At 38.7% G+C, this 25,872-nt stretch overlaps 3 protein-coding genes across 15 annotated transcripts in view; 1 reads left to right on the top strand and 2 right to left on the bottom strand.

Annotated features, from left to right (window-relative positions):
* The window catches only part of STXBP3 (syntaxin binding protein 3), a 43,157-nt gene extending 42,969 nt beyond the window's left edge, over nt 1–188 (bottom strand). Inside the window, exon 1 of the mRNA XM_051805352.1 lies at nt 170–188. The gene's annotated coding sequence lies outside the window, so the exon portion shown is untranslated. The remainder of the gene's footprint in view (nt 1–169) is intronic.
* FNDC7 (fibronectin type III domain containing 7) lies at nt 75–18,655 on the top strand. Of its 12 annotated transcripts, XM_051805247.1 has the most exons (15): nt 75–638; nt 742–1,052; nt 1,519–1,537; nt 2,631–2,888; nt 4,175–4,429; nt 5,061–5,321; nt 5,845–6,096; nt 7,465–7,719; nt 8,415–8,672; nt 9,109–9,363; nt 10,223–10,477; nt 11,019–11,279; nt 11,827–11,856; nt 12,363–12,426; nt 18,564–18,655. In XM_051805247.1, exons 2-14 carry the CDS (start codon nt 990–992, stop codon nt 12,398–12,400), a joined length of 2,460 nt encoding a protein of 819 aa, XP_051661207.1. In that variant the 5' UTR covers nt 75–638; nt 742–989; the 3' UTR covers nt 12,401–12,426; nt 18,564–18,655. The 12 variants fall into 12 exon arrangements, with proteins under 12 accessions (XP_051661207.1, XP_051661190.1, XP_051661277.1 ...); XM_051805230.1 differs by having other exon boundaries at nt 75–1,052; XM_051805317.1 differs by having other exon boundaries at nt 75–1,052; nt 1,519–1,629.
* On the bottom strand, nt 16,581–25,872 carry PRPF38B (pre-mRNA processing factor 38B). Of its 2 annotated transcripts, none has more exons than XM_051805384.1 (6): nt 25,499–25,872; nt 22,250–22,318; nt 21,804–21,955; nt 21,660–21,720; nt 18,934–19,157; nt 16,581–18,666 (listed from the first exon to the last, which is right to left on the bottom strand). In XM_051805384.1, exons 1-6 carry the CDS (start codon nt 25,775–25,777, stop codon nt 17,811–17,813), a joined length of 1,641 nt encoding a protein of 546 aa, XP_051661344.1. In that variant the 5' UTR covers nt 25,778–25,872; the 3' UTR covers nt 16,581–17,810. The 2 variants fall into 2 exon arrangements, with proteins under 2 accessions (XP_051661344.1, XP_051661354.1); XM_051805394.1 differs by lacking the exon at nt 25,499–25,872 and adding an exon at nt 24,944–25,251.

The following is a 25,872-nucleotide window of genomic DNA, read 5'->3' as shown; positions in this document are numbered from 1 at the left end:
AGGGCACTGCCTGCTCCTGGGCGGGGCGGGCTCCTGCCGGCCGGGCCCGGCCCCGGCCTCAATGGAGCTGGGCCCCTTTCCTCTGCCACATTGGGGTTCGTAATTCCCATTGGAGAAGTGCTCGGTGACCAGGGCTCGTCCCCTGAGGAAGGAGTCTCCTGCTGCTCACCTGTCAGCAGGTGAGCCCGGGACACGGGGGCCGCTCCCGACCCCCGCGGCGGCTCCTGGGGCTGTGTGTGGAGCAGCGGGGGGAGCTGGAGAGCGCAGAGCCGAGGGAGCGCCGCGAAACTTGCCGTGGTGCCGGGTCCCCTCGCGGTGGAAACCGGGGCTCCCTTATGAAAGCGGCCCCAGGGTTCTCTCTGACATTCGTGTAAAGCCGCCAAGAAAAACACTGTCGGGTCATAGAACGATACTGTTTGTTGTCGCCTACAATCGTCTGTCAGAAGTTACAGTTTGAAGACATAAAGTCGTGTTGTCTAAGGGGAACCAGCAGCTGGTACAGATACGAAGGAATATGAGGAAAATGTCTCTTTCCACAATGCCAGATACTGAGGAAGGGTGGTTCCCAGTCCATGGCAGTGTTCCATGCGAAGGGGAGTACCACGAGGGCATCATTCCCAACAGAAAAGAAGGTCCTTGTATGTAGACAAAAATACAGTAGGTAATGAGCTGAAGAGCAAATCTCAGATTTGCTTAATTATTTGGCTTAATTATTTTATGAATCTTGTATAACGCATACAGAGACTGCATCCTGTAACAGAAGGGGGAAAACCCCACCGCCCGCCGGCGCTGTGTCGGCCCCTGTCCCCAGGGTTCGGTGGCCGCCGGCCGGCTGGGCTCCAGCGGGGAGGAGCGCCCAGCCCAGCGCGACCTCCTCTGTCCCGGGGAGCGAGCCTGCAGTGGCAGCACTGCCGAGACACAGAGCTGCTCACAGCAGGGATCGGCCTCGGCTCATCCCCGTGGGAAGGCTGGAACAAAGCTCTGACAAGATGTGTGGTGCGAAAAGTAAATCATTAGCATTTACTGGATTGCTTCTCAACTGCCTAGAAATGGTGAGTGCAACTCATTTGCTTTAGAGCTGTTTTCAACGATGATATTGTACTCTGTAAATGTAAACTAAAAGTTAGGATGGAGACTATCATGCAGATGCTTCCACGTTGGTATTGAGTTACTATTACACTTTTGCACTGTTTGCAAGTGACTGAAAAATAAAAGGATATATTAGGATTTGAGGCCTTTCAAAGTGTGTCAACAACTGAAAACGGGATCAATAGGAAGATTTAGAGAGGAAAATGAAAATGAAGAAGCAATACAATCTGGACACCAGTACCAAATCTCATTGGTTGCATACTCTTTCCATGCTTAAAGAATCTAAGCCAATACATCATATCAGTAAAATGTGTTTAAAAACATAGTATTTTAAGTAGTTGTTGTTGCAATTAACATTCTTAGGTTTTTAATTTTCCAAATAAAATATTTCACATTGTATTTCTAATTTTCTTACATCTTCCTTTTCAGATCTTTTCAGCTAACACAGGTAAATCTTCAAAATGGTATTTTGTTTTTGCCTGCCTGTTTTTTAATGGGTCTGAAGAAAACACACACTTGTGATTTTTAATAAAATATTCTGTAAGTTCTAGCAGTTTTATAAACAAAAATTGTTTTCAAGTTTGATTCAGCTTTAAACAATTATGTTGATATCTTTATAAATTTTAAACCTCATTTTCAGGAGTCCCAATTCTGTTGGGCACTTGCACAAATATTCAGACTTACACCTTGACACTGGTGTGAACCAGAGAGAACACTCAGATGAACAAATTCTGCTGTCCACTACCTACATAACTGTGCTACAAATAGGATTCAAACTGTCCCATATTTGCACCAAATTAATTGTTATATATTTTAATAATAAAAATTAAAAATCAGCAAAAGAAAATGCCACCACACTCCTTCCAAAAAAAAAAAACCACAAACCAAACAAAAAAAACACACCAGGAGAAGCACGCTCTCCCCTGCCCAAATATTTCCAATGTTTTGCGTTTTATAATTTCTGCAGTCTTGTATTTTGTGCCTCCAGGTCCTCACACCTTAAAATGTGAATATTGAGTTTTTTGAAAGAAGAGATTACACGATTACAAGAAATGCTTTCAGCATTCATGCACTCTCTGGCAATAGTACATTCCTGCATATCCTGCACTGTCAAGAGCCTTAAATGCTTGATCATTGCAGACGTTGCAGTATCTGGACACTTACTGTAACATATTCTTTTTATGATTAGCAAAACAACTGATCCTATTTATTTATGGAATAGTGTTGACATTGCTTGTATAGTCACATACGGATTATACGTGGTATTTTTTAAAACAATTAGACTACAGTGTATCGGGAATTTAAGAAAAATAGCCATCATCACAGCATGATATTATGAGAGTGAGCAGCAGTTATTACAGTAATTAATGGATTACAAAAGTGAGCAAGGGAAATAGCACTCCAAATTCAGAATGCCTATTGTCTGAAAATTAGGTCACATAGATGCTTGATAAGGCACTGAACAATATTCTTGTCAAGACTTAACTAAATTCAGGAATGACTGAAATGTTTTCTGATAATGATTTTTTTGGGTGTTTTAGGTTTCTCTGTGTCTTTATATGATGTGACATCGCAAAGCATTTCTCTCAGATGGCCCAAGTTTTCAGGAGCCTCTTCTTACAGGGTCACAGCTACAGCTGTGAATACTGTAGGCCATTCATTACTGGCTCATTTCAGTGATGTGACACTTAAAGCAACTCTAACTTCATTAATTCCCAATACTGTTTATGCTATACAAGCAGAAGCCATTGACAAGAATGGGATTATTCTTGCAGAAACACAGATTATGCAGTCAACAGGTTAGTAAGAGAAACTGGGAAGTATAATTTCCATTGTCCTCTGTATGACTGGGATTTCATCCTTGATGTTTCATTGTACTGGTAGGGAAAATCTGCCATTCTCGTTGAAGCCTTTTGCCGGTTCTCCTACTGAGTTCAATATTAGCATGATTAGCTCCTTTTCTCCTCTCATCTTGTTCCAAGTTTTCCTGATCTGGCACGCACAGTTTGCTCAGACTGCAGCTTTTTAAATCACCTACTCTTTCATTACAAAAGCAGATATGAAGCTATTTATAAATTTTTCAGAACTGCTAAACAGTAATTTTGTTTCATTCACAAAAGGACTTGTGGCATGTAAGTCACTGATGGATATTGAAAGAATCTACATAAACAGAAATCCTTTTTTATTTCATCACTGAAATGTAATTGAAAAAATATTCTGTTGAAATTCTGTTTTTAAAATAATTTAGCTGATAATTTTGAGAAATAGCCATTACTTTTCCAATTGAATGTTTCTTATAAAATTAATTATTACAATAAAATTTGAAAATAAAAAAGTAGAGGTGTTTTATCATGGTAAGTGTAAACAAGTAGAAGTATTTATCCTGCTAAGTGTAAACAAAATGTCTATTGCTAGCTTAGTTTTGGAAGAAGAGATATTAATGATTAATGTTGTGTAATTTATTTCCGATATACATCACATGCTATATATTCTCTACTTGACTGTTAGGCAAAAAACTCCATTAGACTTGCACGTGGATTTCTTGCACAGAAATTTTTATGCACGGTTACTAAAGACAATATTTTAAAAGGAAAAAAAAGCATAGTGCAATATCTTACTCAAAGATTGCAAATGACCCACCTGCAAATGTTCCACAGGCATGGTCAGACAGAATATCTGTTACCATTTTTACAAGTGGGGCAACATAGGGTGTGTGACTGTAACTGATAAGGTGCTTGGAACTAAGAGAGCAGACATAACGCTCAGTTAAATAGCTGTGTAATACTTGCTGGGTCTCCCAAATCCCAGGTGAGCTGCCTTGCTTTGAGTAAGTTTGCCTCAGGGTGCATACTTTGTCCCAAATATTTTACATTCCTTTTCTTAATTTTATGTGGGATACACCTTCATTTTATCTTTTTTTCTTTTCCAGTGAGTGTATATCTGAGCATAGTGAGTCTAAGTGTATCTGCTCTGAGCATGGGGTTAGATGTCCTACATTTTGTCTGTGTGAAATGTTCAGAGCACTCAGCATTTCACAGGGCTCAGTTCCCCAACTTAAGCATGTCTATCATTATTTCCATTTTAGCTCCAGACATACCTGTTATTGACCAAGCTTATTCAAAACTTAGCAACAGTATCACAGTGGAATGGAGAGCGGTACCTGGGGCTACTAGTTACATGCTGACTGCACAAGATGGAGATTCCTTCATTGAAACTGTAGTTAAAAATTCTCCAGGCACAGTGACGGGGCTGAAACCTGCCACCTTGTACAGAATCACTATCAGATCTATAAATTCAGGAGGAAAAAGCCAGCCTTCACCTTTCAGAAAAGCAAAAACAGGTGGACTTTAAAATTCTTATTTCAAATTCTATAATGTTATTATAAAGCATTCATGCATGTACCAGTCCTGAATTATTATAGTCTTGCATTTTAAATTGTACTGATCACATTCTCCTTTCAGTTTTTGACAACTAGAATTCAGGCATTTGACTTAATGACCAGGACAAGAGTCTGAATTAATGGTTTACTTTATGATAGGACGTTAAGTTAAATATTCAATTGGGAGTTTTGCTAGAATTTGTATGAATATATGTATTTTACTTTAACAAAAGGCATAAGTTGAAGGAATAGAAGAAATGAATAAAATAAAATAATAAGACAATGTAAAACTTAAAGGACGGGAAATGCAGTATCTTCTTGGTGATTTTCATTCTTCAACACTCACAACCTTTCATACTTTCTGTATGAGTTACATTCATTTTACAAAACCTGTAATATAATAATCGATGCATCACAAATCACTTTCTATATTTATTCTATCAAGCTGGCATCCATTTATTTTTCTGCTTTTGTTGTCACTGAATTTGTCTCTCAGAGTTGGTGATTGTTGTTTCTGTATTCATTTCAAATTTGGCCCTTTCAAACTGTACTACTGAAAAACCAAAAGCTTGATTTTGTTCTTTCTCTACAGTCCTGGCTGCTCCGATTCTGTCTGTTAGTTCTCCGAGCTGTGACTCCATTGCACTGAGCTGGAAAGCTGTGTATATGGCAGCTGGATTCTCTGTGTCACTCATGAGGTCAGATGGTTTGGGCAGAATGCTGAGGGAGAACACCACCAATACCTCCTTGATATTTACAAATCTAGATCCAGGAACTCTCTATACTATCAAGGCTTATGCCTGGAATGCCAATGGGATGCCTGGAGATGATTTCACATATAACCAAAGAACAAGTAAGAAATTTTCTTTTCTGAAACCAAGTGAGCATTAAAAAAAAAACCCAAACCAAAACAGCAACAATATAGCAGGAAATATTTATGTGTGTGTATGATTGTGTTATGTTTTTCAAAGGTACACTGGGTAGATTTTCAGATCACATCATTTTTGCCCCATCTCAAAGTTTTGAAACCTCAGATAACATGACTATGTTTAATAAATATTACTGAGGCAAAGATACCATTAACTGTCACTAAAGTGGTACTCAGGACAGGTGTGGATAAGGATTACACAAGTTTAGACTGATTTGAGGATTTTTCTAACTGTGAGAAGTAAATATTCAAATAAGGCAGGGAGTTTCAGCAGAAAGCTTTGTGACAGTGTATAACTAAAACTATTTAAAAATGTCACTTTAACATGAATGAGGCTAAGGTCTGCACCACAAAAAATGTATTTAGTTTGCAAATTATGTAAAAGCTCATGTCTGTAGGCCATGGTCTAAGTTGTATTTATGTGTTCCAAACTATTGATATACCGTAGGTCCTAATGCACCGGCGGATGTTAAAGTAGCTTTTAATAGTGGTGCTTTAAGAGTTTCTTGGATGCCAACAGAAGGAGCTCTAACTTACACTGTCACAGCCTCCAGTGGACTCTTGAAACTGAAGTGTAACACATCCTCCTCCTCCTGCATGGTGCCATCCCTCCAGTGCAGCTCTGAATATTATGTTTCTGTCACAGCATACAATGATGCTGGATCCAGTAAACCTACTGATGCAGTAAGCTTAAAAACTAGTATGTGTCATTGATCCTTATATAGCTTATGGCATTTTAACATATATTTCTTTAATTTCAAATGCAAATTAGTCCATTGCAATTCACAAGTGATTCTCAAATAGTTATTTCTGCTTTTGACCTTTGTGCATGAATGGTGCCATATTCTTTTCTATTTCAGGGATAAGAGCCTAAACTTTCTTCATATTTGTGTAAGAAAAACTTGCAATGGTGTATATATTGTTGGCTGAAACAGTAAGCCTCTGTTTTCCTATTACTAGAAGTACATATTGTAAAGTCAATTTTCTGAGTGTAAAACTAATGTAAGGAATAACAGGTCTGTGAGGAAATGGCATTAAGGATTGCCTCTGGGCTGAGAAGCATTCTAGGCCAAGTCTAGTTTTTAGTTAGAAAGGAGGTCAACAAAACCACATTCAGTCAAAGTAGCACCACTAGACTAAATTAAGAAACCATCAACCATCATCAGAACAGAAGCTTGCTTGTTTCAGCTACAGCACCAGTGCCATGTCAGAGGTTATTGCTTCCTGACCTGTTAGATGAACTGCCCATGTAATTAAAATCTAAAACATTTCTTTTATTACATGTTACTTTAAAGACACAACACTATTTACTTAGTTATTTGATGTAACCTGCCTCATTTTGACTTTTTATTGATAGGAGTTAGAGATCAATTCTGTGAGCAACTCTGAGGTGGATCTAATGGGATGAGAGAGCCTTACACAGTAGACAAGTATTAAGCTGTGGGCTCTGATCTCAGCCAACACTGCTTCAGCTGGATAATGTACATTCATTCTAATAGCAGCAAGCTACACTTCTTTGAACTAGAAAGAAAGGAAATGTTATTTAAGCAAAAGCCATAGAGTTTGCAGTTTAATGTGACATGATGCCACCAGAAAGGGAACCTAAGCAAAGGACAGTTCTACTCACAAACAACCAGTGAGTTTCATAAAAACATATAAAGGGCTTTCACACATAAAAGCTTTTGGATGCTAATTGTTATTCAAGCTAGTATTACAATTACCATCCAAACCTACTATTTGTGAGCACACACTGTGCCAGTTTCTTTTGAAATACTGCCCAGTGTCGCTGTTTTTTTCACTGTTCGACAGGGGCTCCTTAATCAGAATTTGTTTCTGTAAAACATGAAGATAGTATCTATTTTGTTCTGTAAAAATCATACCCACTTGTCATCTAAATGTAAGTAGCACCCTCTGTAAATGCAGATAATATTGCTGTTTGCTTGAACAAGACAGCAACTGAGTAGAATAATTCTGTATATTCCTGATTTTCCTTTACTATGTAAAAGTGTAACTTCAATAAAAATATTGTCGTTACAATTCTTTTTTTTTTTTAATTTTTTTTTTTCAGTTCCTTGTGCACCAGTAAACATATCAATTGAAGAGGATGAACTTGGTCACTTGCTGGTGTCATGGTCTAGCGTCAGTTTTGGTCATTATTACGTGGTTTTTGTGAAGAGTGATGATGGCTTGGAAGTGCACTGCAACACATCATATACTCAATGTCATTTCCAGTCAGACTGTGGCTTCACTTATTTCATTAGTGTCTTTGCATATAACAAGGCAGGGCAGAGTCCTTTAGGTGATGTATTCAATTACACTACTGGTAAGTAACCACTTATTTTTGCAAATTCATTTGGATCCTTTAACTGTGTTTATGGATATTTTTATGGGAAGATACTGACTTAAACTTCTATTTTTATTCAGGTTTTGGGCAAAACACACAAAGGTTGGCTGAAAAAAAAGGAACACTTCCCGTTGCCATTAAATTTAACTTGTGTAGTCAAGTGCAACATGCTTACAAACTTGAAAATAGTTTAACAATTCACAATCATCAATCAGGCAAGGACATATGAATAACTTACAGCCCTGGCGTAACATTTGAACTCTAGTCCTGTTTAGTTTTTTTCTTTTACCTCAGGAATGGTGTGTCAAAATCCTAAACTTCCTCAAAGAGAGTTTTCATACTTGGAAAATGAAAAAAGATTAACCAGTTCAATGGGAAATTGAGAAGAATGTTTTTTGAATTATTTAACCTCTAGATGCTTTTAAAGCTTCAACCAAAGATATATGTAATTCCTGCATCTGACCTAAACACTAGGATGTCCTGTATTGATTTTGGAAGGAGGGGCATTGAATTAATTCAGGAAATAAGTCTGGGATTCATGAGACTGTTTGCACAGTATTGGTCACCTTTGGAGATTTAAGACATGAAGCACATAGGTAAACTAAAGAAGGCTCCTATTCATGCCAGTTTCCCGTTCCCATTCGAGTTTCCCTCTCTGCCTCATCTGTTCCCAGCTCCTTGTTGCCCCAGCGACTTCAGGGCCGTGTTCGTGTCCAGCGACACCGTGCGGGTCACCTGGGCTCCTGTCCGAGGCGCCGACCTGTACGAGACCAGAGCTGCCGCCTGGAGCACGGTGGTGCTCTGCAATGACACGGCCCCGGCCTGCACCCTGTCAGCTCTGCAGTGCAACACCCGCTACCACATCACCGTTCACTCCTTCAGCGAGGCCAGGGGCAGCAACACCTCATGTGCGCCCAAGCACGTGGCAACAGGTACCGTGATCACTCGTGTTTTCCTTTAGCAGGAGAAATAATTATTAGGCACCGCAGTGATTCATGGATGAAATGCATTACTGGAATGCTAACTTACTGTAACTGATAAAAATTAAAAAAAAACAACCCTCCAAAACAGGAAGTCTTTAAAAATATACTGTAAGCAGGGATCTAAAAACAGATTTGGATTGAAAGTTTCTGACAGCTCCAATATTTTGAAAATCAGATTTACAGTTTATCTCTGGTTTTGTACACAAACTCCTTATGTTGTCAGTTCTGTCACAAGGTCTAAATTCTCACCAGGACTAAGTATACAAGGATCATATACTTTTTCCAAAGTAGTTTGTTAGTTCTAACTGGAATTTAATTTTCATGTCTAACTTACATAGTATGTATAAACAATCTGTTTAAATACTGTTAATATGAAATATTTCAGCTCCCTGCAGTCCTGAAATTAAAAATGTCTCAAAGGAGGGTCTTTCTGTAATCAGTGTACAGTGGCAGTCTAACAATGAAGACGCTACATACGTTGTCACTGCCAGAGGAGAGGCTGGACTTTGGCATTGCACAAGCACTGGAAGCTCCTGTACCTTAACTGATCTTCCCTGTGGATCTGCTTTCTCTGTTAGTGCTATAGCAAGATCACCAGCAGGACAGAGCTTACCAAGCTACAGTGTCCCTTTAGAGATGGGTATGTGGGAATTGCATGTTAGCAGCATAATATTAAAATAGTTCTATGACTCTTTATATGTCTTTGGCTTTTTTTTATTTTAATTACAGTGTGTGCATATTGTGCTACCTATTGCTGGATGCCCTTTGTGTGAACCTGTCTGTATCTTTGTGTGTGTGAGAATGATCACTTGGCAGTTGCCACATACTGAGAAGCCTTAGTGCAACCAATTATTTTGTGGCACAGCTAACTAAAATGCAGTAACATAAGCCACTAATGTAATACATAACTTCTTTGTCAGCATTTTGATATTTAATATTACTAGGAGAAGCAATGAGATAATGTCCACATCAACAATATAAAGAACAGATTAAAGCACATCCTACTCACCACTCCTGCTATTAATTTTCTAACAGAGTTTTGTCCTCTACCACTTAACCCAGACAATCCCCAGGCCCTGTACAGCAGTTAATGTACACCAGGGTCTATTTTTAACAGGCAGTTTGGCTGCAGTCATCTTGCATTGTAGAGGAAGAGACTTTAAACAAAGACAGAGCTGGACTGAGCAATATGACTTGAGGGGTAGAGGTAGACCCTGCTTAATTATCCCATGTACTCTGATACTTTCGAATCTTGGTGAACGATCGTGTTGTAGTAATTCCAATATTATAACCCACTGTTATAGACAAATTGATCTTGTATTGACATTGTTTATTAGAAGCTTGCCAGCAATGTCAAGTATTTTTCAGCATGCTACTGTTTGCCTGAGAAGTATGCACTTCTTCATTCCTTTGCTCTTGATCATGTACAATTCTGGCTGCAACCCAACAAAATACCTTCCAAACCAGAACTGACTTCTCTATTTTTTCTTTTCTTTAAGCTCCTTGTTGCCCTAACGACCTGATACTAACTCAAGTGACACAGTCTGTAACAAATATCAGCTGGTCTGCTGGGAAGGGTGCACAGACATATGTAACAACACTGGAGTCTCCAAAAGGACAGGCAAAGTGTCGCACTCTTCAGAACTACTGTCTCCTGGGATGCATCACATGTGGCACCAACTACACAGTGTCTCTGAAAGCAATTAGTGAAACGGGTCTGACATCCAGTTGCACATATCAGGGATATTCTTCCAGTATGTAAATTGTAAATGCACTTGGGAAGAAAAAGACTCAATATACAACGTACTTTGTATACTGTTGCTCTCATACAAATAGCACAGCTGAAATTCAGTACATACTTAGTACACTTGCAGCTCCCTCTTCTAAATAAATGTACTTTGGATTATTTTCATATAATTTAAAACTTGTCCTTATGACAGCCATCAGATGGCCATATAAAGAAGTTTTAATAACATTGCTCCAGAATCAATTTCTTAATTTAAATTATGCTATAGCATAATTAAATTTTAAAGACCTCAAAAGGATTTTGGGCACTTTAAGGTAGGCCTCGTGCCAGGTGAGAGCAACAATATTCCAACATGTAAAATGGCTGAATTCCAGCTCCATAATATGAGTCTGATAAAACATTTTCTTTCCTAGTTCAGTTCAAGAATTGTTTTGGCTTTCTGTGAAATAATAATTTCTCAGTGAAATGATGATAATCATAGTAATTTGGTTTAAAATGCACTCCAGGAGTTCACAAAATTTGCTTATTAATGTTTCTCTCTTTATTAGGTGCTTGCTGTCCGTCTGGGGTGAAGCTATACAGACTGAGCAACAATGGCATCAGGGTGTTCTGGCAAGCCTCTGATGAAACAATGAACTACAGCACTGATTTACATGGTTCAAAAGGCAACTTCACCTGTACCCCCAGAGCAGGTCGAAGTCACTGCGACATCACCGAGATACCCTGTGGGGATGTCTACACAGTGGTGGTAGCTCCACTGACTGATAAGGGTCCAAAGCTCACATTCTGTCCTAAAAAAATATATTCAGGTAAAATTTAAATTTCTTTGAATGATCTGTTTTTGTCCATGCATTCTAGATGGTTAAAATGTAATCCAAAATTATGAAGGTAAAGGTGGCATGTTCTAGTGTTGACTACAGAGTAAACTTCGTGGGTGCTGTCTTGCAATATCTGTTACAGGAACTTCACAGGAGCATTTTGGGACTGGGCATACTTATCTACACAGATCCTCTTAACTAGATCAACTGTATCCTGGTGAAGGTTAGGAGTGGTTACAATATAGGAACAAATAAATGAGCATTTTTTGTTTTGTTTTTGAATTTGGTTTATGGATGTTTTTTAAATAAAGAAACAATTACTTCTATGAACCACTCCTAAGCACATTTTGAAGTAATAATTGTTTAAAGGGGTAGTACTTACCTTAGGATTCCTTTCCTAGGGTGTGGATTTAATCAATTTTAAAAGTACTGGTATCTGATGGGATTGCACAATTGGACTACATACTACAGACTAATAATGTTTCACAGCTCACAACCTGACACCTCACATTTATACCACTGTTTCATGTCATTTCAGTAACTTGTTCTGGAAGCTCTGTTGGAATGGGTAAGAGCACATAGTACATTCGTTACAAATTCATGGAGTTTGTAAAATATGTTCACATCGTTTTACTTCAGATAAGATGCATATAACATAAATTTGATCATCAAGGCTTCTGTTAGTATTATGCAGGTTTGTCTCACCCCCCATCTTATAATGAATAATTAAAACACAATCTTATCTATATTGTGGCCTGTATACCATCATGCATAGTCACAACACTATTTATCAGATAGTACAAAATAAAAGGCAGGCTTATCTTCTATAGCCTCACCATATCCCATTACAAATTCAACGAGGTTGCACTTCCGATTTTTATTTTTAAAAAGCTTAAAAAATGTGGCTTACCTCAACTTATTCTACCTTATTTCTTCTGGGGTTTAAACAGGATAGTCTTGTGTTTTATTTGCCTACATAAACTGCTAGAAACAACTTCAAAAGCAACCACTGAAAAACTTCTCAAAACAGTTGCTTTTCTATAACTGAAACTGAATTTCCAAATTCTTTTCTAGTGATTTATAGAGGCAAGAGCAATGCAGAACACATCTAAATGAAAATTCTGGTTCAGATAAGAAGGTAAGTTACAAGAATTGCCGCTGATATTATGATGTATTAATCAAACTTTTCCTGCTGATTAAATCTTTGGAACTGGAGATAATTCATATTTACCTCCAAAAGCTCATGTTGTCTACTCCTACTATCAATACTGATTTGTCCTCCATTTATAATAACCGTCTTTCACTTCATTAAACCTTTTCTAATACTATCCTCTAGTTCCCCATAAAAGCCTTCAAAATACAAACTGATCAAGATACTCTTCAGCACCCATTTACTTTCTCTCTTTCCCAGCTAAAATTGCTCACTCTTCAACACAATTACCAGTGTTCTGCACTATTTACTGCTCCTGTCTCAAAGGAATGGCAAGAAATCACTGCTGACTTTTTCCCCCCAAGGCTGATCATCTCCTTTTTCCTGCTATTCACCTACAGCTATCCTGGATGTTAAGGTTGTTGATAACACCATTCTCCCTAAATGCTCCTTTCACTCTTACTTTCCCTGAAGCTGGAAAGACAACATCTGTGCTTAATGGCAACATTCACAGCTGCTCAGGACTGGGAGGAGGGAAGCTGAACAGCTAGTCATATCTGAGATCTAATCCAGGACATCAAATTTGAGCCCCAGCTGACAAGATCATTTTTAAAATGCAGCTGAACACTTGATGGAGATGTCTGTAATCTTGAACTATAATTTTCTGTGCAAGCAATCGCTTTTAAAAGTTCTTCCAAGAACCGTTATTAATCAGTAGGTGTGTTCCAGAACTAATGTACCAACGAAATAAGGCTGAAATAAAGATCAAGAGAGTGAAGTTAAACTTCTTAAAAAAAGAAAACAAACCAAAGCAACAGCAGTTCAGGTAGAGTCACTCAAAAGTAGCTTGAGGCTTAATCGAGTATTATTCCAAGGCTATTTCATTTTACTTCAAAATTTAAAAAAAGTTTCTTCCTTTAGAGTTTTGAGAGGTGACTCATGAGGAGTAAACAGAATGTCCTCTTCACATCAACTGACTTGCTTTGCACTGTAGCTAATGAAGAACTGACAGATATTACTAAAATCTTAATTTTCCATTTTTCAGAAAAGGCAGGACCTTTTCTCATACTCCTCACTGGTTACTTTCTCAGCCAACACAGAAAGCAAAATTCAAGGTCAACAGTTCTACAAACATATGTAATCTTACAAAAAGAGTCTTCAGAAACTCAGTTGTATAAAGGTAACCAAAGACAACAGGCATTTTTACACAGCTGTATTAGGTATCTCAGTCACTGCTTCTGATCACCTGCACAAAGTCACCTCACGGGAATCACCCTTCAATACGTTGATTGTAGATGGCCCAAGAATTACATGTTGCTTCTTAAAACATCATCTACATTTAGTCATGGTCAAACAAGTCTTTCTTTAGGAAACATTATTTGAAACTGTCCTGCATTAGCTAATAAACAATTGGCAACTTTTCTCATTAATTGAAAAAAAAATATTATTGTTAAAGGCTTTCTTCCTCAAGGGTTTTATTTAAGTATTTCTTCTTTGGAGACATCACTGTGAAACACTGCCACCAAGGCCTAAGTGTTTAACCAGGTGGCTATTAACTGGATTTTCAGAGGTCTAAAGCAATCAGTTTCTTTCAGAATCAAGTTCAGGCCCCAAATTTCTTCTTCTCGCATAAACAATTGTGGTAATTCCATGCTCTAACAGTAATTCTAATGTTTTTTAAACTGTTGGTGTATATTTTCTCAATTCTTCCTGGTATACAAACCTTAACATCTCAGAATTGCACACTACAAACAGGACAATACTGTAGTACTGTTTTCATCAGCTCCCCTCACTTTTATAATTAAAAAGAAGCATAGTTGTAACAGAATGTATTATTTGCATGTCTGTTGGGGGGGAAAAAAAAGGAAAAAGCTTAAGAGGAGTAATGATTTTAAGAAAAAACACATTGATTCAGCTCAAAAAAAATGGTTAGGAGATGTACACAATTAACCAAAACAAGGAGGAAAAGCAACAAAACCAAACTGAGCCAGATCCACACCTCCTGCTGTGGCCGTGTATATCTTCCAGGCCTTGTTCCTCAGGCATTAGGCATTGTCTTAATAGTAATTAACACTGCTGATATGTGAAATGACACTGGCAATCACTCAGATGATTAAAAAATTTTGGTGAGGATTAGTTGCAGGTTCTCTCCAGACTGAGGCAAATGCTTTTTTATGGGTCATGCTGACTTAATGGACAATGACATGTAATGTTTTCATAGATGTAGTTTCTACACTACTTACTAGTATGAAGCTCTGGTCTTTATGAAATAAAAAACCACAACCAATAAATCTCCTCAGCAAAATAACAAAAAAAACCCCTAACAAAAACCCCCAAGCAACCCAACCCCATTAAGCTCTTGAAAGAAGAGACTTTAGAACCAACAAGGTACATGGGCTCCATAGCAGTGCAAAAGGCTCAAACATCAGCAGAAGTTCCCTCATTGCTTCGGGTTCCCTTTAAGGGTGGAATTTGTATACTGTAAGCAACTAAAAATATTACTAATGCAGTACTTACCGTTGGAGCCACAGGAAATTTCAAAGACAGATGAGGCTTCCCAAAGGATAACTATCCCAGCTAGGTAACTATGGACATGTGGCATACTGTGGGAACTTTGGGTTCACAGTGCTTCAGACATTGTGCTTTTACCCTGAGAACTGAAGAGTGCACAGACTGTCAGAGAGCAGCTCCTGGGGAAAATCCCATGCCTCCAATTAAAACTGGCAGAAGTTTTCTCTGAATGCCCTGAGCTGAATGCCCAGTGCAGCTGCACTGCAGTAACTGCAGCAGGGTGGGCAGCACCAGCACCTCCACTGAACTTACCACTGCTCACCAGAGCTGCTTGCACACCACAGTTCCTTTTGGTTTCAAGGAAGGTCATGCGAAATAAAATAATATCAGAAAGATAAAAAGGAACCAGAGTCCCTGGATCCAAACCCAAGAGCTGCACGATACTAAATCCCAAGGATAACTTAAGACAGGTGTCTTGGTCCAAGTAATTTCCATGGGTCTTGGTAATGAATATTGTGCCATCCATTACACTGCTAACTCAAGTACATAATATGCATCATATTAAATCCACAAGTCAAAAAGTACTATTTATTGGAAAATAAAAGCACAGTCCTCAAATTAGTGCACTTGTAAGAGGTACTGGCACGGGCTGGTCTTTTCACAAGCTGTACCAAAATGTTGACCATCTTTGTTGTAGTAAGACAGCCCTTCTCCACTTTCAGGTCGAAGATTGTGTTTCTCAAATACCTGTATTTTTCCTGCAAATAAACCATTCTTTCACTGTATTTCCCAACAATGGCAGAGGAGGGGGAGCCCTGAAGGAACAATTGGAAATCAGTAATCCATTTTCCCTGACAGAACACTGGCCTTGCAGCCTCTCTGCCTAAGAGTGTACTTGATTCAGAAACTGAAGGTTAAAAACAAGGCCAAAAGAAGCCCTCTAGACACAAACAAGATAAAGTTGTCCTCACTGTTTTGACTTGGCAGACTGCAAAGACAGCTCTAATAATCTACTAGACAGGATATTCCTTAAATGGCCAGTACAGTTTTTCTCCCATATTAAATGAGAGCTCAGTAGTTTAGTTTTAGCAAGGGAGTGACTTCTTTGAAGCTGAAGTTTTGTTTCAAGCTCAGATTTAAAATCAGGTAACACAAATATAAACAGACAATACCTCAACAACATCAGTATTAAAAAATCTTGATTACTAAGGATCACAATGACAAAGGAACTGTTTCTGAACTGTTAGTTCATAAAAAAATTAGAGCAGGGAGGAAGAAAAAAAATGAAGTTTGCTCCTTGGAATACTATGGAATGAAGTGTACTGTTAGAAGCTGAAACACTTTGTTTTCTTCCTGGATGTTAAAACAAAACAAAAAAAAAAGCCTAGATGACCTGCATGAACTTATTTCTACCTTCTACCTTCAGGTCACTTCATCATCATGAATGAGTCACACTTCACGTTCTTCCTGTTTTGGGGCTGCTGCATTTCTTTGTTTGCTACATGTCCCACATAAAGTACTTATTACATAAAATCCCTTATTCATACAAAATGTCACTTGATCTGAAAAAGAAATGTGGAGGAACCAAAACACTCTTCAACTGGCAATGAACATGCAGGGAAAAGCTGACACTCGATACAAAGGAATTAATTGAGAGTTTATTCCAGATGGTTCTCCTCACTTAGTATACAAGTCATCAGAATAATCTATCAAATAGACTTGGACTGTAATGATATGATTTTCTTCTATAATCCATTTTGGTTTTTGCTTCTAACAACCTGTTTTAAAAAAAAATCTGCCAGATGAAATGTTCAGCATGAACTGCGATCCTTACTATTTGTAGAAAATATGACTTAAAAAAGGACACTGTCATTTAGTTCATATTTTAAATGTTTACACTTATAAAAATGCTTTGGAAGCTTGAAACTGAAATCCTTTGTAACATTTTTCTTCTTCCTACCTCCCTCTTCCCATCTTAAATGCCTTTATTAGCCCAGGATTAACATAAATGACAGAGTGCAGCTGATGATTAAAAAAAAAAAACAAAAACATTAAAAGACCACAAATGGATAAATTGTGTTTAAAAAAAAAAAAAGGAAGCTTACATGGATTTTTTTCAAACAAATAAAATGCATAGATGGCTACGGTACTCATCTGTCAACCTTTACAGTGTCCGCTTGAGGTAGCCTTTCTACAGAATTACTAAACGAGCCCCAACATCATCTAAATCCTTGCATCAAAACCACTATCTCTTTGAAAGTCCACTAATTTAACACCACTGGTGATCAACATAATACAAAGCTTTGAAGAAAACAGTAGGTACAGTGGACATAAATGTTAGTTCTAAATCTGCAGCCCTCAATGTACATTGTATGCACATAAATATCTCAGCTATAGTACACATTCCAGATCCATCCCTAAAAGCCATACTATTACGTAAAGCACAGCCATGCTAACTTCAGGATACAAACCATAATTCCACGTCTACGAAAGGGAAGTATAATTAGTGGCAGTTTATTGCCTCATACAAATTTAACCAACATGGCAACCATGCCGAAGGAATTAAAACATTTTCAGGACATATGTACAGACTGTACATTTCAGAAACATCTGAACAATAAAAATGCAAAAACAATCTCTGCATTACAAATTAAACTAAACAAATGGTTTGAAACCGTCAATGCATTGAATGGGTTTACAAAGGCACTTCCCTACCCAAAATAGGAAATGACAATCTGCAGCCTAGAGGGAGGTTGGAGAAGAGTGCTCATCAACTACTGCACAATCTCAACTTTAAGAAAAAATAAGCAGGATTTAATCAAACATTTATAGGATTCAATGTGATCCACTTCTGAAAGAATTCAGAGAGTCTCATCTTTGATTTTCTCTTGCTTTTCCTGGCTCTCTCGTTCTGTACTTTGGCTCCTTCGGCGATCATGTTTGTCAGAATGGTCCTTGCTATCACTGTGATCGTGTTTGTGGGAACGTTCTTTGCTTCTGCTACGCTTCCTAGATTTTTCTTTGCTGGGACTCTGATCTCGTTTTCTGGACTTCTCAACACTATCTGTTCTTCCTCTGCTTCTGCTTCTACTTCGTTTATTCGACTTCTCCTTATTTTCATTTTTATGTTTACTTGATTTTTCTTTGCTCCTGCTTCTGCTGCGCTTACCTGTGTTCCTACTGCGGCTCCTACTCCTATGTTTTCTTTCCCGGCTTCGACTTCTACTATGTTTTCTCTCTTTTTTGGAATCCCTCTTGTCATCCCGGTGTTTCTTCTCATCCTTGTCATCCTTGTGTCTTCTCTCTTCTGTATCACCCTTACTTTTTCTTTCTTTTGACCTTTCTCTAGATCGATCTTTTTCCCTCTCACTACCTCTTTCCTTATCATAATCTCTCTCTTTTTTTCGACTCCGTTCATTTTCTTTTTCTCGCTCCCTATCCCTGTCTCTTCTATCTCCTTTCCTGTCACGACTTCGACTACGGCTTCTGTATCTGTCCCTGCTCCTGCTTCGCCTCCGTTCCAGTGTGCGATCAGTACTTCGAGATCTCCGCCTTTCTTTTTCTCTCTCCTTTGCCTCACGTTCTAATCTCTGCCGTTCTCTTTCTCTTTCTAGTTCTCTGTCAAAACTAGAGGATCCATGGCCTTCCCGATGGTGACTTCTGCTTCTGGATCTTCTGGGAGACCTCCTGGGACTGATCGATCTTGGTCTTGGAGACCTTTTAAAAAAGAAGATATTCAGTGTGAAACACATCCTTTTTAAGTTAAAGAGACCATCTTTCCTTTTCAATTTATACTTTACATACACGGTCTGTTTTTCATCTTAAATACCAAATATCATGTGATGATTTTAATCCATTAGCATCCGTAAACTTTTTTGCCTGTTGCCTTAAAACCCAACCCAGTCAAAAGACAAGATGTTGCTGGTAATAAGTTGTTCAATAATAAACTTTTAACATTCATTTTAAAAATAACGTGTATATGACCTTGAACGTCTACGTTCTGCATGCCGTTCGATTTCTTCCATTCCCTCCTTGCCCTCTTTCTTGATTTTTCTAGGTCTGCTTTTAATTTGCTGGTCAATAGCTTTCTGGACTGGCACAGGAATTCTTGGAAACAAGGTGGAAAACCATTCAAGCTTTGTGAGGAAGGAACGAAGCATCTCCCCAATGGTCATAACGCAACCCCCACCTGCCTTCACATCCAGGTCCTGTAAAATACAAGCAAAAAATATCCTGATGGTCAAAAATATTCTTTACTGATTAAAAAAAAATGTTTCTACATTACTGTCCTATTGAAGTCTCATGATTATGAAAGTTTACTTGTCTCATATTCTAATACATTTCCTTAGAAAAATTCAAACTCTGCACCCTTTGGATTTAGCAGTATGTTACAGACAGGGAATGGGACTTAATATATATGCATGCAGGCACACACTAATCCTGCAGCCATCTGGATGGTAAGGGACTGTCGATGAAGAGATTAACGCAAAATCCCCTTATACAGTCTGGTTATATGGTATGATCTTGTATTTTATTTCAATGCCAAAATGTTGAGAAGTCCTCTGAAAGTACATTTAATACTCCATTTTGTGGATGTACAACTGTGTACCATCATACCCAACCCTGTGGCCTAAATCATTTATGAACTACATCATTGCCTATCTCAAAATGATCATAGAAAAACCTCTAGTACAAAATGGCATCCTAACAGAATTGGAAGCAATAGCAAACCAACTGCCATGAAGCAGTGAGGTTTCTAATTTAGAAATATGTAAAAAAATAAATAAATGAACAAATAATTGGAAACGCATAATCCATGATGACCATTGTCTCTGAAAAGGGTCATTACCGCATGAAGGCCTTCTTGCTATGCCCTCTCACAGCTCAGGACATGTTAGTCAGCTATTGTCAGTCCCAAACCTATAGTGCAAGCACACAAGGAAAGTGAGATTTGTTATCTAAACAGGAAGAGAAAATCTAAACGTAAAACTGCTTGCACTCACACACATTTAAGTGTTCAGATATACAGTTTTTCCAAATATAATCGCTGCAGAGATCTAAAGAAGAAAAAAAGGAGTTAAACGTAGCACCTGGAGAGTACGTACAGTTAAACAAAATAAACATAAGAAGCATTTTGAAAGGTAACTCTGTATCCTGGGAAGTTTTTCACAGCAGCATGACAAAAGATGAACTGCTTCCACATATTTAAGAACTGAAGGGGAAAAAAAATCCTGTAGGTTTAAATAATTCCATATATAAAAATTTGCTTCATCCTATAGAGTTTGACCAGGACTGGTAAGAAACTTAAGCAGCCCCAAGCACGTAACACAAAGCTACTGATAGCAGCTGGGAAAGCAACACTAATTCCAAAAATATACTGGGAGATTTTAAACAAGAAACAAATACATCTTGATAACCAATATCTGCAAGAACTAAAATATATAAATAAAAAATATGCTTTGAATAATGAACCAGTTAAGACTTGCACAATGCAATGCGCTTGTGATCACTTTATTGTCCTTTGAGTCCACACTGAGTTTGCGAGACCCTGAGAATGAAGCCACCCCAATCCTTCTCAAAAATTACAGTCCAGCATTGCAGAGGAGAGTTCATTTTAACTACCCCACCTGGGGGAGAAGGAGGAGATTACAGAGATGCAATCAAGGTTCAAATTTGTTTTGATTTTTGTTAAAAATGTAGAATAGCACAGGTTTACCTGAAATAACAGCTGTTTCCTTTGCACAGTGTTTTTGATACTTAGCATGAAAGAAGTTGTTCATTGCAGTCAGATACAGGTGTAATTAACACTATTTTTATTACAAATATCTGGACATCATTTGCAACTACAGCATTTGGAATTTCTTGAAGTAGATATATACTGTCACACTGAAGAGGGCAGATGATCCTTCCTGTTCCATTCTTAAATCTAAGATGTAACTTAAAACCTGCTCAATAAATACAAATTGCAGCAGTACGTAGCAGACTGTGTATTCAAGTTCATAGCCCAAGAAGCATCACCCACCAACTCCCTACTCTGTTTCCCCAAACAGTAAATCAGGACTAGGATACCAAAGGTATTCTCCCACCTGACTGCATAATAATGCAACCTCTGCACTGGACTTCAGTGGGCAACTCATCTTCTTTATTTGTCCCCAAAGACATTAACAATGGAACCTTATGCCATAATCAGGCTGTTTGCTTCTCCTCTGGAGAAATCCTGGGTTTAGTTATTCCAGGACATGAATAATAACCACAGAGATTTTTGGCAGTATTTTCCAAGGTGAATGTTGGTTTCTACTATATACTTCCCACTCTTTTATGTCAGCGTCAATTCTCCCATCCCAGTAATAAATAGATAATATAAATTTAGCATTCTCATGACTTACTACACCTTGCTTTTAAGATACGACTTTGAAAAATGCACAGAAGCCACACACACCCTGCTGTTTGAATTCTGATTTAGTACACCTGTTTCACATGGCTTTGTCAATCTGACACAGTAACATACTAACCAGCAAAAAATTCTGTTAGATCTTTAAGAAAAATAACCCATGTCCGAGCTCAAACCTGCTTCCTGCACTAATTAATAAAAATTAAAGAACAGAACGTTACAACAGTCAAACAGAAAACCTTATGAAACAATGTTTAAACCTAAAGTAGGAACATGAAAAGAAACAAAAGAAAACAAATTATTACCCTCGCCGACATACCTCTTCGTCATCAAGAAAGGATTCAAACCAGTCCCATAGATCTGTAGGTGGTTGTGTGTACCTTCAAGTACAAAAAGAAAGTAAAATTTTAATACAGCTGTCTGCATATTAAAACAGTCATTAGTTGATAACAGTGATACTTACCTAATATACATAAATCCAAGAGCCCTAATATATGGAGAGTCTGTATGAGTTATAAGGCCCATCACTTGCTTACGAGTGAGCTTCAGGGTAAATAATTTGTAGAGCAGACAAAAGGCAGTGGACACAATTCCTCCAGTTCCAACACCACGCACCTTTCAAAAGCAAAAAGTTAGGTGAGGATGCAGGAAGTCAAAGACATTATCCCAAATCTTCAAAAGAATGTGAAAACTAACACATAATAAAATCTAAATCTACAAAAAAAGCCATGTGGAAAAAGTAACACTACCTGCATCCACAGCTTTGGAAGCAAGAGGAATATATCTACTATATGTAATAAATACTTCTACATCTAGAGACTGATGTCAACAGACCAGCAAGTTTTAACTATGCTTGGCAAAGTTCTTTACCAGACAGAAAAATTTAAGAAGGCACGTACTTCTACTTACCCCTCCACACATCCCTGTCTGGCCTGCGGTTTTCCTGCTGCCCTTCTCCCATGGTTCAACATGTGTAACCTGAAAGGGTGAGGTGGGGGACAGGAGAAAGTAAATTACAATTGCAACCTCCATAATGTTTAGGTGCTTGTACAAACCTGATTTAAACAACGGACATCATAAACCAGTCTTTAAAGTTTCTCTTCTATGAAATTCAAGATCAAGTCTGCTTTGTCATTAAAGCAAAGCATCTGGCTTTTTAAACTACAACATTAAGAAATTAGAGCCAAAATCATGACTGAAGTTTAAAACAAACAAATCCCAAAACACCAAAGGAAGCATCCATGCTCATTCTATACTCCACGTACTTTCAAATGCTTTATGATTAAAGTCCATCATTACTGTTTTCTTGGGTGACTAAACAACTGCCTGTATTTAAACTGTCTCCTTTAGTTTAGTGATATCTGCTGCTGAGAGCTACAGAAGTCAAAATATAGTGTCTCACATTCATGAGTTTCACTTATGCAGTGAGCTTAGCTAGAGATTTCTTTTTGCTATCACTTACAGTTAGGACAAAAGAAAGATGTTTATAAAGTGTAGTATTTTAATTAAAAAAGTCAGTGTTTTTTCTTCTAGACTGCAGTGATGTTCTTAGGTAAAATGGTTCCTAAGTACTAACAAGTAAATTTGCTCATTTCAAATCTTGTGAGATACATTTAGAGATGAGCACACACACACAGTTAACCAACACCATTCCTAAAACTTGACAATAAGAGTCATAAACATGCTCAGAACCACAAAACTGCCTGTGCTGCATCTGAAATTGTGAAATTCAGAGAAGCAATGTCTGGCTCAATAAAGAAGTATACTGCCTAAGCACATCAACTTAAAAAAAATACGTAAAAGACAAAAAACCCCCAAACAATGGTGATACACCAGATTTGGAATAAGAGTTCATGGCTGTACTTCACAAATTAAATTCTTTTAACAATACATGAAACAAAATAAATTATGCACACAATTACATGAAATCAGAGATACACTAACAGTTGAAGTTGCTGAACTGTTTGTTTGGGTTTTTTATAGTTGCTGTCTTAGCCAAACAGGAAATATAAGAGATGCCAGTACTGTAGAATTCAAAATTCATTATGACTTCCTGTATTGCATAAGAAGTTCTCAAATACGACATAAATAATATCGCACATCATTCTGATTATAGAGAGTTTTGCCTCTCACAGGAAATGAAAAGTATTTTTTAGTCCAAGTATTGAGTATGATGCTATCACAATGCTAGTCTTCAATCTTTTTAATTTAAGTTACATTTATTGGCCACAATCAATATAAACATGCTAGGTTTGACAAATATTAATTAAAAAATAAGCAAATAACAAAGTTAAAGTTTTGATCCTTCAAAGACTGCTGCATATGCTTAGCTTGTTGGAAGTACAGACTAAATGAAATTGAGGGCATGTACATGGTCCTAAGGTCAGAGATAAAGAAAGAGGAAGTCCTGCACTTTGCAGATACAGAACTGAAACAGGAGACCAGAAGTACAAGTAAATTAATTCAAATACTTGGACAGAATCCATATCTTCAAAGACGATCCCTATCACTAGCTGCCTGTGTAACTTAAAATCATCTTTTCTGGTAATCCGGCACCCAGCATTCTCCACTTTTTTAAATGAGCCACCAGTTTCTCAAAGAAAGACAATCACTTGAAAATACATCTCCTAGGATGGGTATCATTCAAAGAAAAGAAAACACATAACAATTATTCAGAAATCTTAAAACACGAAGAAAATTCAATTTCTCTTAATATCAATGAAGCACCTTAACCATCTCCCCCACACCCATTACTCACGAGTGAGTAAGAGGCTGAGTTTTCCCTTTATTTAGCCTGCAGTTTTGAGTCAGAGTAACTGAGAAGTTCAGTAAGCAAACTTTATTTGCACAGCATTAATAATCAGATTTTTAATGGCATGACAAAATTTCCCCCCAGTTTAAGATTAGGCCACTTGTGGAATGAAACAGTAAGACAAGTAACATGAAATATCTAACCAGCTTCAGGTGAGCTCTGCTAATACAAAGACAACAGATCCCATTTTTTACTACATCTGAAAAGGTCCACTTAAAATGAGTATGCTCTCAAATTTTCTGAAAATATGTTTCCTTTATAAATTTTTCAGCTCTAGCCATCACTTGCATAAGTAAAGTCTGCTACTTTCCATTCAGATAGTCAGTCTCTCTCACATGCAGCAACTGGAGAGATGCCTTGTCGACAATCTCTGTTACTCTAAGTACTAGGAGAAATAAATAATCAGCTTCAAGTGACAGAGCACAGGCAGACAAATGCTATCATTAAGTGAAAAAACAGTAGCATAGGTAAGCCCAAACTGCCAAAAATCTCAAAAATACTGTGGTGGAGTTACTTTTCTCAATTACAGTGCCCTAAGTAACTTGATTTGCCTTGGTCAAACGAAACAAAAGGGCTACCTTTGCTTTTCTTTTAATTTCAAATACACTGAAACCTGCTGACACGGTAACATTATCAAGCAGAATGAATTCACTTGAGAAAAATATCCGAATAACCACCAAAGTACAGGTGGCTAAAAACAGCTGAATTATTCAAGCTTAAATTATCTAAATTTTGGTCTCGTTATCAGAACAAAGAAATTGGCTGTGTTGATGAGCATTAATTATGCATACCTCTACCTGGGAGACTGGCTTGATGGAAGCCTCGCTGCAAAACTGATTCAATCCTGCTAACAAAACAAGAACCGAGACATGGGTGCCCCGATACAGACCACTCATCTCCCCAGCACATCCTACCTAACGCCAAGAAAACTTCTTTAACGGGTAACGGAGGAGGGAATCCCAACGTTGAAGTGACGAGGAAAGCCACATGCAGACTCCCGTTGGACCACCTGCAGTCACCATCGTACCCTGTGTGTCAGTGGTTACACGGGGTGTCGGCAGTGCCCTCCGTGCCCTCCGCGCTCGCTCCGGCTGAAGGCGCAGCCCCTTCGACGGCCATTTCGCCCCCACCACCCCGGCTCACGCCGCCCTCTCCAAACCTAACTCACAGCTCCGCAGTTCCAAATCCGACGCGGAATACGCCTCTTTCACGAGGCAGACAGGGCAGCACCCCCAGCTAAGCACTACAAGCGGTATTCGCTCCCATCCCTCAGCGTGGAATAAGGGGCGAGAAGGCGCGGGCCGCAGTCAAACCGGGCCCGGCGCCGGCGCGGCCGGCGGGCTCACCTTGAAATAGATCTCGTCCACCACTTCGTGGTAGGTCTTGAGCTCGTAGAGCTGCACCTTGAAGTAGGGCGACGAGAGGATGTTGGTGAGGATCATGGGGTTCAGGTTCATGGTCTTCTCGTTGCCCCACAGCGGCAGCACGTTGCCCGGCTTGCCCGAGGCCGCCGGCTTGGGGCCCCCGCCCTGCAGCGGCTGCTGCGCGGGCGGGACGGCGCCGGGCGGGTGCTGGGCCGCCTGCTGCCCCTGGCAGTTGGCGACCGCGGGGCTGTTGTTGGCCATGGCGGAGCGGGCTGGGGCGGGCGGGCCGCGCACACGGAGCGGGGCCGGCGGGCGCTGCCTCAGCCCCGACAAGATGGCGGCCGGGGAAGTGACGG

The sequence above is a fragment of the Manacus candei genome, unplaced genomic scaffold (genome assembly GCF_025592945.1).
Source record: "Manacus candei isolate 608988 ecotype Guabito, Panama unplaced genomic scaffold, ASM2559294v1 h1tg000005l, whole genome shotgun sequence".
NCBI classification, from domain to species: Eukaryota; Metazoa; Chordata; class Aves; order Passeriformes; family Pipridae; genus Manacus; species Manacus candei.
The sequence above is the reverse complement of the archived record's forward strand: the minus strand, read 5'-3'. Positions and strand labels throughout refer to the sequence as shown.